At 39.9% G+C, this 14,223-nt stretch overlaps 2 protein-coding genes across 3 annotated transcripts; one reads left to right on the forward strand and one right to left on the reverse strand.

The window, feature by feature from the left end:
- The first annotated feature begins 2,843 nt into the window (after nucleotides 1-2,843).
- On the forward strand, nucleotides 2,844-5,377 carry LOC122669424 (xanthotoxin 5-hydroxylase CYP82C4-like). Its single transcript, XM_043866179.1, has 2 exons — nucleotides 2,844-3,791; nucleotides 4,753-5,377. The coding sequence occupies exons 1-2, from the start codon at nucleotides 2,997-2,999 to the stop codon at nucleotides 5,353-5,355; spliced, it is 1,398 nt and encodes a 465-aa protein (XP_043722114.1). The 5' UTR covers nucleotides 2,844-2,996; the 3' UTR covers nucleotides 5,356-5,377.
- A 1,302-nt stretch (nucleotides 5,378-6,679) lies between these two features.
- Nucleotides 6,680-13,806, reverse strand: LOC122669805 (cytochrome P450 CYP82D47-like). 2 transcript variants are annotated; one of them, XM_043866658.1, is made up of 2 exons: nucleotides 12,818-13,806; nucleotides 6,680-7,366 (listed from the first exon to the last, which is right to left on the reverse strand). In XM_043866658.1, exons 1-2 carry the CDS (start codon nucleotides 13,784-13,786, stop codon nucleotides 6,743-6,745), a joined length of 1,593 nt encoding a protein of 530 aa, XP_043722593.1. In that variant the 5' UTR covers nucleotides 13,787-13,806; the 3' UTR covers nucleotides 6,680-6,742. The 2 variants fall into 2 exon arrangements, with proteins under 2 accessions (XP_043722593.1, XP_043722592.1); XM_043866657.1 differs by lacking the exon at nucleotides 6,680-7,366 and adding an exon at nucleotides 11,022-11,645.
- Nucleotides 13,807-14,223: the final 417 nt, after the last annotated feature.

A 14,223-nucleotide genomic window follows, 5' to 3' on the forward strand; every position in this document is an offset into this window, starting at 1 on the left:
GCAAATAAGATATGTGAGGGAAATGGGGCTCAACATGCTACTGTTACCTTATTGGGTGGAGATTTATTAGGGATTGATAAATCCAATGATTATAGAGGGAAGACGGTAATTGTTGATAACGCTTTTGCGTTGTTGGCGGACTTGGAGGAGGATTCGTTGGAGTCTAATATTGAAGATATTGGTGCTGCTTTGGTAGGTAAAGATTTGTCTATCGAAGATGTTAATCATCTTGATCCCATTGTGGATTCTCATACGGCTGTAGATGAGGATGATGGTAATCAATATAGAGAATTTAATGGAACAAGGAATATTGGATTTAAAAGTAATGATGAGGTGGAGATTGAGTTGGGAAAGGAGTCTTTATATTCAAATAGGGAGGGATCTTCTCATGTAGGTGGGTCGGATGGAGTGGATTCGGGCCTAAATATGGGTGTGGGTTCTGCTTGTGCATCTGGGTCAGATGTGGGTGGGTCGGATTACGATCAATTTGATCAAGAGGAGATGCAAGGTGGGTGGACTCAGGTGTTGGGTCAAAAAAATCGTGATGGCCGTAGGAATGCCCCTCGAGGTGGCTGTGTGGGTTGCCGTATGGCAACTCCAGTTATTGGTAGAACTCAACGTCAAAAGAAGGCTAAGCCTGGTGTTAAAGGGGTGGACACGGCGGGAGAAAAACCTCTGGTTGTAAAGGAGCCCGCATCTCCCTTTTCACCAGAAGAAGAGGCTCTTTTGGCTCGTGTGCCTTTTGATCGGCCTGGTGTATATGCTGAGATCCCCCGACTATCAAATAAGACAAGGACCCCCTCAGTGCGCCTCACAGATCCCCTGTAGCCTTGTTTTAGTATTTCTCTTGGGTAAGCGAGGGCTTCATATGGTTTAGGACTGAGTCCCCCCTTTTTAAGCTTTGGCTTTCTTTGCCAATATTCTGTCATAGGCTTGTTTGCCCCCTTTTATATATTCAATAAAATTTCTCTTTTTTGAAAAAAATAAAAAAATAAAATTTATTGCATCATACTTGAAACTTGAAGAAAACTTGAAGAAATTGAGAATGATGGATGATGTTAAAATGGATTAACAAAACCCTACTTGCTAATAGAAGAAATAGTTTGTTATCATGTGAGAGTGGAGAAGAAAAAATAGAAAAACATAGAATAGGAAAGGAAAAGAATGAGGGATGAAGATGTGGTTTGTTTTATTTAATCACATAGGCATGTGAAATATGATGAGTGAGGAAGACCAGGAGAGAATGGGGAAACACGGGAATATAAAAGTTTTGAAAATTGAGGTTCTCTTCATTACTGTTCCCAAAATCTACACTACACAAACCACAAGTAAACTGGTTGTGAATCGAATAACAAAAACCAAATAGAAATCAGTAAAACCAGACCATATGCAAAACGGTTATGATTTTGACTAATTTCTATCCAGTTCGATTTTGATTTCACTTTATCAGAATGTAAACCGCACGGCAACCGAACCAAATAACCAGAACCACACCGATTGACACCCTTACATTTTGAACGGTTGTAGTGAATAGTGAGCAAAGGTTAGCTAGCACTTTCTCCACAAGCAATACACTATACTTTGACCTGGGTGTAGTGAATAGCGAACAAGGGTTAACTAAGCCATCTCATGTAAGTGACATTTCACCTCTATGCCCAAATTAGATGATAAATAAACAACAATTCTCACACTATGGACGAATGCATGTAAAGAAACTAGTCCAAAAAATAGGTAAAATTAGATTACCATTTTGGAACAATGAATCTTTAACGGGTAAGAGTCTAGAATTGATAGTTGTACCTCAAATATTTATATGTTATTTTGTCAAAACTGACAAAAGCATTACAAATTCACTAAGAATTTCTGGGATCCGACTCCTCAACTTCCGTAAATGGTATTTTCATCTTACTTCCGTAAAACCTAAGCATGCCACGTGTACAAGAAGCCATCCAGAAATTCTTCTACTTCCGTAAATGCTTCTCTGAAATTTTCGAAAACAAAATCAGAAGAGAGTAGCGGCTGCCAATCGTTTTTGGGAGGAAAAAGAAGAAGATAAGAAACAGATGGATCGTTTCTAGCAGATGTAGCAAGAGGATCTTTCAATGTTTCTCTGAAATTTTCGAAAAACAGAGAAGAAGAGAGTAGCGGCTGCAAATCGTTTTTGGAAGGAAGATGAAGAAGATAAGAAACAGATGGGTTTGGGTGTCGTATAGGTTAGGGATTTGAGAGAAGATGGGTTTTGGGGTTGGGGTTTGGTTTGAGTAATTATTGAGCCGGTTGGGTTGGGTTGTTTAGAATGATTGGTTTGAGTAATTATTGAGCCGATTGGGTTTGAACGAAATTTAAAAAAAATTTTGAATATTTTAATTTTAGGCCATTGGATGGCCTCTTGTACACGTGGCATGCTTAGGTCTTACGAAAATAAGATGGAAGTAGAGGAGTCGGATCCGTTTTCTGTGACCACAAATAAAAGTGTTTTTGTCTCTTCTACAAGATTTTCTTTTTGTATGATCAATAATAAAACCGTGTTCATTACTCCGTTGTTAATTTTCCTAAATTCAGTCAAGTCCACTCCAGACAAAGGCAAAATGACCCCCAAGAAATATAAGTCTTCGAGCATTAATGGTTGGAAACTAAGCAGAAACCTCAATTCCCTCATTGTCCTACTTTGAAAATAACGAATAGTATTAGCCCGCCGGAGAAGAAAATAATCTTTTGGTGCAAAGTCAAGCTTTCAATGAATAGAAGCCATGAAGCAGCTAGCAGCCTAGCACTGCAACAAAACTCTTATAAATACCAAACAGACCCTTCTACTTCTATATTCCACCATTCACAGGCCAATGGAGGATCTTCTTTTCCAATCCCAACCAATTCTAGCCATTTTTGCCCTAATCTTCCTCTACCATCTATGGAGAGGAACAAGGTCCATAACTCATAAACCCCAAGCCCCTGAACCATCTGGTGCCTTACCCATTATAGGTCATCTCCATCTACTAATGGGTCAAGTTCCCCTGGCCCGAACACTCGGTGATATCGCCGACAAGTACGGCCAGGCTGTGACACTTCGTCTCGGCGTTCATAAAGCCCTTCTTATCAGTGGACGTGAGGTGATCAAAGAATGTTTCACCACTCATGACAAGATCTTAGCTACAAGACCAGCAGTAGCTGCAGGGAAATACTTGGGCTATAACTATGCTGTCTTTGGATTTGCACCTCAAGGGCCTTACTGGCGTGAGCTTAAGAAGATAAGTTCTATTGAGCTTCTCTCCAAAACCCGGCTTGATATGCTCAAACATGTAAGAACCAAAGAAGTAAACACATGCATCAAAGAGTTGTATTCTTATTGGGTACTCAAGAACAAAGATGGAGGTCCAGTTATTGTGGAGATGAATAAATGGTTTCGTCACCTTACTTTCAATACCATTACCAAACTTATTTCTGGGAAACGATTTTTTGGTACTGTAGATGTTGGTGGAGATGATGATGATGATGATGAAGCTAGAAGATTCGAGAAAGGTTTAGAAGAACTTGCAAGGTTAACTGTGATTTTTGTTGTATCAGATGCATTACCTTATCTTGAATGGATGGATTTGCAAGGACACCTGAAAGCTATGAAATGTGTTGCTAAGGAAATGGATTGTTTAATTGGGAATTGGTTGGAAGAACACAAGAAGAAACTATCAGGTGATCATGAACAAGACTTTATTGATGTGATGCTGTCAAGCTTTCCTGATAAGGATAAGTTAATTTATGGTTATGATCGTGATACTGTCATCAAGGCAACTGTACTGGTATGTCTCGAGTGTCTCTCCCTTATTTAAGTATGGCTTCACCATTATAGTGTTTGTCTCATTATACTGTGGAGATAAGCATGTCTTAATGGCATTGTCCACTCGTTTGGACTTGTTGGAGACAGGGTTTAAGATATCTGTATTAGGGCTGCAACAGGGTGGGTTGGGCCGGGTTTTATATAACCATAGTCCAACCCTGATTCCCATTAGCTCGGCGCAGGCTTGATCCGAACCTGACTCAGGGTCTGAAAATCCAATCCTGGACTACCCTTGGGGTCGGAGCGGGCTGACCTTGATAGGCCTTGATCATGGGGAGGGAGAAGGAAATGCATGGGTTGGACTGGATCGGGGAGAAAATTATCAAATTTACGTAAAATAACACTATATTATATCACTTATTATCTTCATATATAATATATTATATAACAAAATGTATGTGGGTGATCTTTAAAGTTTATAATATATATTATATTCATATATATATTTTATAATATAACTTAAAATAAGGTCGGGCCAGACTAGACTAGGCTCAGCCTGAGGCCTTAACCCTGGCCCAACCCGACCCTAATTCAAGGCCAGAAAATTCTAGCCTTGACCTGCCCTCAGGGCCAAATATCTCAGCCGAGGAAATGGCAGGTTCGAGCCGATAGGGCCAAACTTACACCCCTAATTTGTATCAATCTTCGTCGATATCAATCCAAAACCAATCTAGGTCAGCTCGTATCGGTCCAGATCTATTGTTTTATTAAAAAATAAGTTTTTTTTTAACGATTTTACCCTTATCCCAAATGACCCATCACCTACTAGATTTTCTTCTTTTTTAATTTATTTCCAATTATTGAATTATAAAGCTTTATTTTGTCACTTGACGAACTCCAATTGAACTAAAACTTGGCATATGATGAATTTCCTACTAATTTTTGACAATCTGTTGTTGTTTGTTTGGGTTTTCTATTTGCAGACACTTATTGTAGGTGGCTCTGAAACCACATTCCTGTCCTTAACATGGGCGCTTTCCTTACTATTAAACCATCCCCATGAGTTAAAAAAGGCCCAAGATGAGTTGGATGTCCATGTTGGCAAAGACAGACACGTGGACGAGTCAGATATAAAGAACCTTGTGTACCTCCAAGCCATTGTCAAGGAAACATTACGCTTATACCCACCTGGACCAGTATTGCCACGTCAAGCCATGGAAGATTGCCAATTGGGTGGGTATCATGTTCCAAAAGGCACACGTTTACTAGTGAACATATGGAAGCTACACAGAGACCCTAACATGTGGTCAGACCCTAATGAGTTTCGACCAGAGAGATTTCTCACAACCCATGCTGACTTAGACTTCAGGGCTCAGCAACACGAGTATATACCGTTTAGTGCCGGTCGACGGCCATGCCCTGGTATTGCCTTGGCCCTTGCTCGTGTTCTTCATGGGTTTGATGCGATGAACCCTTTGAATACATCGGTGGACATGAGTGAAGGTGCAAGCATCACCTTACCCAAAGCAACCCCTCTTGAAGTTCTTCTCACGCCACGTCTTCCTTCTAAGTTGTATGAAGACTAGATTTCATATAGATGTATAAATAGAAAGGTTTGGATAGATAATTGATTAAGCATTACTTCATATTTGTTGCAAAATGTCTCAAATACATAATTTGTAATTTTACTTTTGCCCTTTAGTTTAATGCACAATTTTTTAAATGAGGATGAATCCTGTCATTTCACGTGTACCATAGTTGAAAAATATATCAGGTTTTCTGACTTGACTTGTCTTTAAGAAAAACCCGGTGACTCGGTCTTGTCAAACCCGATCAAGGCGAATCAAGTTTTTTAATTTTTATAATACAATAAATATGTATAAATTAGTAAAAAATTAGAAAAATACAGAAAAAATATGGGGGGGGGGGAATCAGATAAAATAATGAATTTCATATTAATAAATTTTGAGTTTATACCATTACACAAGAGAAGGGAGTCGAAAAGTTGAGGTTTTCTTACTGTTTTAGAATACGGATTTACTATTTTACTCAACTCAAATTCTAGGTGAACCGGCTAGGGGTGCAAAAAAACCCGGCCATCCCGATCCGGCCCTAACCAGTCCTGAGCCTGGACAGGGCTGGGCCGGGCCTGTGTTCTAGATAGGGTGAGGCTGGGTTTAGTATTTTGTTGGTCCTAGAAGGGCCGGGCGGGCCTGGGTTGAGGCCTTTGCCCGGGTAGGGCCAGTCCGACCCTGTATACATAATATATTATCTGTATAATGGGCTTTGTTCAGTGGGTTGGGGCTATGCATTCATATATATGATATATACAATGGGCGTTGTTAAGTGGGCTTGGGCTATATGTATACATAAGATGTACGTTAAGTGGGCTCACAGGCTGTTATGGGTTGTTCACTATTTAGGGTCAATAAGGGCCGGGCCAGGCTTGGCTTGGGAAAACCCTACCAGGATCGGGCTGGGCTTGAATTTAGGTTAAGCCTGCCAGGGTTGGGTTAGGGTTGAGGCCTAGCCCGGCCCAGCCTGATCCATTGACACCCCTAGAACCAGCTTTTTGGTTTTTTAAAAATTGACTAAACTCGTCGAGTTTGATATGACTCGGGTAAAAGTACTGAGTCTTATTTGACTCGAACGATTTATGACCAAGTCTCGTCATTTTTTACCCTGACCTAGTTTACATGACTCTTGACCAGATTTTTCACAATTTTGACTCGACTTGGGCGACTCGCCCCTAATCAAAACCCGTTTTCCAATTATGATGTGTACTTGAAAATTATACAAGACATTTACAATTTTTGATAAGGAGCTCAACAAACGTGAGCAGCCCCTCAACCATGGGCAAGCTTGGCTGCAAAGTTATTAACTAGTAACATGCAATATTGTATGTATAAACCATCAAAGTCATACACCGATAGATTGCACCACGCCCATCATCATAATAAGAACTACAAGCAACTATTCATAAAGCTTAGATGGAAGGCGTGGGGAGAGCAGGACTTCTAGAGGAGTTTTCTTGGGCAGGGTGAGCCCTAAGCCTTCACTCATGTCTATTGGTTCACATGAAGGGGTCTCTAAATTGAACCCATGAAGCAAACGAGCCAGTGTCAAGTGTAAGACCTGCATTGCGAAAGTGATACCTGGGCAAGATCGCACTCCAGAGCCAAAAGGAATGAACTCAAATTGCTGACCCCTCACATCAACATTAGCATGTGTAGTGAGAAATCTCTCCGGTTTGAATTCGTGAGGGTCTAACCAAACACGAGGATCTCTCTGCAATTTCCAAATGTTCACCAGTAACTGTGTGCCTTTGGGTACATCATATCCACCCACTTTACAGTCTTCCGTGGCTTGATGTGGTATTGCTAATGGTGCAGCAGGGTATAGACGCAATGTTTCCTTGACGATTGCATGCAAGTATACCAGATTTTTTATATCTGATTCGTCCACGTGTCTCTCTCTACTAACATGGTTATCCAACTCATCTTGGGCTTTTTTTAATACTTGGCGGTTGTTTAGTAGTAAGGAGAGGGCCCATGTCAAGGTGACTGATGTTGTATCCGAGCTAGCTGTTATCAATGCCTGTGGATTGTGAAAAAGAGAAGGAAACGAAATGCTATTAGTATTTTTATTATTCGAGAATGTGATATCGACTTAGAATGTATTCTAAGAATGCATACTAAACGCTGCCATAGTTTCTGAGCCAGTATTTTTTGTTAAATTATGTGAACAATTGCATATAACTACTCTTAAGTCCAACGAATGGTGAGAGAAAAATGAAAAAGTAATAAAAACAATGCAGACAAACTCAAGCAACCCTTGAGAAAGGGAACTGAAAGATTAAAAAAAACAAAATTATACATGAGAAACTAAAACCACCTTGAAAAGATTTGACTTGCTCAAGTCACCAAGTTTTGCTGATGCGAATGGAATAAAAATTTTTTGTTTTCCAATAATGCTCTTAATGTCAAAGAGAAAAGGCGAGAGGAATAAGCACATTGCTCGGATGCACCAATGGGGGCACAAGATGATGTATCATACATGAGGGGCATGGTGTCATTTCAAGGGAAAGAGAGAGATAGACACATCAGACACAACTTAAGAAACACCGGTGGTGTGCCCAGCCGATCTCAAGTGCAGTGCATTGCCCAACGCACCACACTTAAGAATTCAACCTTAAAAACATGGGCAATGTATTATAAAAAAAAAGGTAATTGGGCTTGGAACAATATTGTCTCAGTCATTCCCATTCTGAAACAGATAATTTTTGTTAAAATTGGTAAGGGGAACAAAGCCTCCTTCTGGTTTGACCCTTGGATTCCTTCAATCCTGGGATTTTTAATCCCATCGGAGACTAAAATTGTTCAATCTATTCATCTGGTTAGGGATATCATCTCTCATTCTGAGTGGACCATTGAATTGCTCACTAATTTTTGGCCATCTGCTTTTATTGGTGAAATTCTAAAGATCACACTTACATAATTTGATGATCAATGGAGTGGCTCCCTATCTAAAAATGGGTGTTTTACTACTCAGCAGGTTGCAAAGTTCATTACTACACCTATTTAGTCTAGCCCTAGCCACTCAAAACAGTGGCGGTTTTTCAGGAAACTTAATATTCATCCGAAATTTAAAATATTCTTTTGGCATGTTTTAAAGGACTATCTGTCAAAGCGACTCTCTCGGAATGGATGTCAACCGAGCCTACATGTGTTTTATGTGGTACTTGTGATGAATCCATTTAGCATATTTTCTTATCAAGTGATTGGACTAGCGTATATGGGTAATAGGCCCTCTCGGAATGAAAATAGAGCTTCTCTCCAGCCCCACCATGGTATACCGGTGTGCTTCCTTCTTTCTCTCAAGAGCCTTGGATAAACAATCTTTTATTTGGTTTTTCTCAGTTTTTATTATTTGTTATTATGTCTGACATGTTAGAAAAAGTTGTTAAAGGATTGACTAAGGCTAATCCTCGCTTGGTGTTCCGGTATGTAACTAAGTGGCTCTCAAAGCTGAACTTACTCCCTCACCCCTAGTTCCCACAAAATCTATATCCCCTATGCTCACCCCCTCCCAATCTTATGGCACATGCTTCTAACCAAGAATTCAACTTCCTTGTTTTAATGATCCTCAACCTAGATTAACCGATTGGACTTTTTGCATTTTACTAGATGGACATGGTGTTTTAACAACTACAGGTTATCTCACAACAAAAGATAAAATGGAAGCAAAACTATTCGAGATCTAGTAGGGGTGGAAACATGTTGCAAACCGGGCCCGTCCTACCATGTTGCATAGACACAAGGCGGCGTGCATTGACTGCCTTTCCCCTGCCCGAGCGGGGATAAGGTGGTCATTGCACGAGGCCCTATGTCTACGCAGCACAGGGCAGAACACCGTAGAAGATCTGCGTTGGCTAACTTAACCAAATTTTTTATTAATATTAAGTTCTCAATGCTAATGATAATTTCTACAGCAAGGTTAGGTTTTTGCCCTCCAAGGCCGTAATGGAACATTGTAGTACTCTTCAACATAGCCATGGTGTACTTTCTTCTTCCTAGTTATAATATTTTGCTTTTCAATAAAAAATTAAAAAAAAAAAAACAAAAAAACATGGGCCATCTTTTATCCTTTCAAGTGTTGGGTGGACGGTTGTATTCTTAAATCTTAAGTATGATGCAGTGGACAATACACCGCACTTGAGAGGATAAATTTCCTAGGTTAAATTGTGGTAAAATAGACATCATCATAATAAAGAAGAAGGAACATACCATTACAGTTGCCTTGATGATGGTATCTCCATCGTAACTGGACTTCAACAAATCATTATCATCAACATGAATGATCGATAGCATCACATCTATGAAGTCATGCTCTTCATCTCCTTCCTTCTTACCAAAAGATAGTGCCTTGCTACGATGTTCTTTTACCCAATTTCCCAATATAGAGTCTACTTCCTTTGCAACACACTTCATGGATCTCAAATATCCCCCCAAGTCTAACCATTTGAGATAAGGGAGCGCATCCGATATCACAAATTCCCCACTCAGATGTGCTATCTCATCAATCGCTTTTCGGAATCTCCGGGCCTCATCTTCATATCCAGAACCGACGTTGCCGAAATATCGTTTTCCGGCGATCATTTTGGTGATGACATTGAAGCTTAGATGCTCAAACCACTGCTTCATCTCCATTTTAACAAAATGGGTACCTTTCTTGTGCTTGGCCCAAAGAGAGTACAACTCTTTAATTGAATTACTAACCTTGGTGGTGAGACCATTAGGAGAAGAAAAAGGGTGATATTTTATTTTTAACATGAAATTACTAGTTTAACCATCAAATTAATCATATGCTCATAATAATAATAATAAACATAATAATAATTTATTATTATTATTATTAAAAATAAAGGAAATCTGTAACTTGCCTCACTTTCGTTTAGCTTGTTAATGGAGGAAAGATCAAACCACACCAGCATCAAATTAGAGGTAGGGAAAGGAACAGAGTCCCAATTATGACCATCAAGATGCATCAAATTAGAGGTGGAGGATGGAATGGAGTCCCAATGACCATCAAGATAGACTGGACAGTCGCCATAAATCGATTGAGTTACTGACTTCAAAAGTTGATTCATGGGCAATTTAAAGCGTATCTTTCCAATGGTAAAGGGAGAGAGAGAGAACCACTGCTGGGAATGGGCGAAGGCTGGGAGTGTAGCCCTCTCAACCATGGGCGAGTTTGGCTGCAAGTTGAAATGTTGGGGATACGATGTCTTGTATTCCTTGCTTGGATTTTTGTATTGATGGATCCCAAAGGGCCATTAAGAGGCCATATGCCTCAATGTCCGTAATCAACCCACTAATTTTTAGAGTTATATGGGGATTTTTGTAAAATTCCTGTATAAAATTTTGCTCTAAATTTGTAACGAAGTGTTTTTTTTTTTTTTTTTAATTTTTTTTTTTTTTTTTGTGTGTGTAAATGAAATCTGAGAGAGGTGTAATTAAGGAAGAAAATCCATAACCCTATTCTCCATTGATAGTGAAACAGATCTCATCTCACTGTCGACATATACTATCTTACCAAACCACGTAAATCCTTGTGTTGGATTATGTTTACTAGCAACATGCATTGTATATATAAATCATCAAAGTCATACCATGATAGATTGCACCCCTCCCACCATCATAATAAAAAGTTAAAAACTACAAGCAACTTCAATTCTTTCTGTGGACAAAGTCTATTCATAAAGCTTAGATGGAAGACGTGGGGAGAGCAGGACATCCAGAGGAGTTTTCTTGGGCAGGGTGAGCCCTAAGCCTTCACTCATGTCTATTGGTTCACATGAAGGGGTCTCTAAATTGAACCCATGAAGCAAACGAGCCAGTGTCAAGTGTAAGACCTGCATAGCGAAAGTGATACCTGGGCAAGATCGCACTCCAGAGCCAAAAGGAATGAACTCAAATTGCTGACCCCTCACATCAACATTAGCATGTGTAGTGAGAAATCTGTCCGGTTTGAATTCGTGAGGGTCTAGCCAAACACGAGAATCTCTCTGCAATTTCCAAATGTTCACCAGTAACTGTGTGCCTTTGGGTACATCATATCCACCCACTTTACAGTCTTCCATGGCTTGATGTGGTATTGCTAATGGTGCAGCAGGGTATAGCCGCAATGTTTCCTTGACGATTGCATGTAAGTATACCAGATTTTTTATATCTGATTCGTCCACGTGTCTCTCTCTACCAACATGGTTGTCCAACTCATCTTGGGCTTTTTTTAATACGTGGCGGTTGTTTAGTAGTAAGGAGAGGGCCCACGTCAGGGTGACTGATGATGTTTCCGAGCCAGCTGCTATCAGTGCCTGCATGTGGATTGTAAAGAAGATAACACAAAGAAATGCTATTAGTGCCGGGCTCAGAGATGTAGGCTGTGTTTGGTATACATTCTCAATCGCTAAAAATAATTATTTTATATCATCTGAGAATGTGAATAAACATAGACTGTATTTCAAAAATACATACCAAACGCTATCTATATAATTTCTGAGCCAGTAGTTTTGTTAAATTATGTGAACAATTGCTTATAACTATCCTTTTAAGTCCCACCAATGCATGGGAAAAGAAAAATAAATAAATAAAAAAAATAGAAACAATGGAGACAAATTCAAACGACCCTCAAGAAAGAGATCTGAAAGATTAAGAAAAAAACTATACCCCACACACTCAAACCACCCTGAAAAGATTTGACTTGCTCAAGTTTTTTTGTTTTTAATGCAAAGACTACATTGGAGCCAGAGAGAGACCCAAAAGCCGCCAGACAAGAGACCCACTAGGGCCACTAAGGGGCACTAGACCCACTTATATATTGATAAGTACCTAGCTACAAGTCTACAACTACTACTGCCATAGTCAAGAAGATGGCCCGGGGGGATAGGAGTGGTTGGATTTTTATCCTCTCAAGTATAATGCCGTGCCTAGTACACCTCACTTAGAAATCTAATATATCGTACACCCAACATTTGAGAAGATAAAAAGATGCCATTGCCCATGTTTTAACGGTTGGATTCTCCAATGTAATACACTAGACAGTGCACCACACTTGAGAGGATAAAAATCCGGAGTGGATCACTCGACCAACTAGACATACACCACTCCCACTAGGTGGAGACCTACCACTGAACTAGAAGCTCATCTCCAAGTTTTGTTGACGTGAATAGAATCAAGATTTTGGATTTACCAATAATGCTCTTAATATCAAAGAGAAAAGGAAAGAGGCATAGGCACATGGCTCGTGTGCGATAAACTAACGGGTGCACCAATGGGCCAGGACGCAAGATGAGGTATCATACATGAGGAGCATGGGGTCATTTCTGGAGGAAAGTGAGAGAGAGACATAGTGGGTGCTAATTTAAGGAACATTGGCGGTGTGCCCAGCCTTTTTCCAGGAGAAAGGGAGAGAGGAGAGGCACACTGCAGGCATGCGATAAACAAAGGGTAAAATAGACATTATCATAATAAAGAACAAGGAACATACCAATACAGTTGCCTTGATGATGGTATCTCCATCGTAACTAGACTTCAACAAATCATTATCATTAATATGAATGATCGATAGCATCACATCTATGAAGTCTAGCTCTTCACCTTTTCTCTTAACAGAAGATAGTGCGTTGCTACGATGTTCTTCTACCCAATTTCCAATTATAGAGTCTACTTCCTTAGCAACACACTTCATGGATCTCAAATATCCCCCCAAGTCTAACCATTTGAGATAAGGGAGTGCATCCGATATCACAAATTCCCCACTTAGATGTGCTATCTCATCAATCGCTTTTCGGAATCTCCGGGCCTCATCTTCATATCCGGCATCGACGTTGCCAAAATATCGTTTTCCGGCGATCATTTTGGTGATGACATTGAAGCTTAGATGCTCAAACCACTGCTTCATCTCTATTTTAACAAATTGAGTACCCTTGTTAGCATGCTTGACCCAAAGAGAGTACAACTCTTTAATTGAAACATCTATTTCATTGATTCTAACATGTTTGAGCATCTCAAGCCTTGTTTTGGAGAGGAGTTCAATTGTGGCTATCTTTCTAATCTCACGCCAGTATGGTCCGTAAGGGGCGAACCCGATATTCGCGTAATCGTAGCCGATATGCTTCCCAACTGCGGTGAGAGGGCGTGTGGCCAAAACTCGATCATTGATAGTGAAGCAGTCCTTCATCATCTCCCAACTACTTACCACTAAAGTAAGATTTGCACCAAGCCGAAGCATAAAGGCTGGCCCGTATTTATCGGCTATGGCACCAAGGGTTCGAGTAACTGTCTCTTGTCCTCCAAGCAAAAGCAGGTGACCAAGAATTGGGAAGGCACCGGATGGTTCAGGGGCCAACCTCCACTTGCTTTTGTGAGTGTTCGACTTTACTCTCCATTGTCTGTAGATCAAGATTAGGGCAACAAAAACTGCAACTGCTTGTATTTGAATAGCAGCAATCTCCATGGTTTAATTGATTGTGGGAATTGTTGGAAGCTAGGAAAGCTTTCTTTGTATTAAAATTAAGCCTTTTTCCTTGTCCATCTCTGCTTCTTTTGCTTTTTTTTTTGTCCAAGTGCATCTGTGTGTGGTACTGTGTCTACCTGCTTCCCTATTATAATAGTCCAATTCGTTGGCTCATGGGGTAAGATTTGTGAGGTAATAGAGACAAGTGATTTGTCTCTTCATGACTTTTAGGCTTTCGTCGGTGGAAAACTGTGCACAAAAAAATATTCGGTAGAACAGTGATACAAGTTATCTATGTATTTAAAATTAAAGATATATGAAGCAAGATAGGATTGAGAGAATGCGACTTATGTGGATTTATTATATGATATATATATATATATGGAGAGCATGAAATGATTTTATAATTGTGAGAAAGAGTTAGACCCCTTTTGATG

This window comes from Telopea speciosissima, chromosome 7 (assembly GCF_018873765.1).
Source record: "Telopea speciosissima isolate NSW1024214 ecotype Mountain lineage chromosome 7, Tspe_v1, whole genome shotgun sequence".
Classification (NCBI taxonomy): domain Eukaryota; kingdom Viridiplantae; phylum Streptophyta; class Magnoliopsida; order Proteales; family Proteaceae; genus Telopea; species Telopea speciosissima.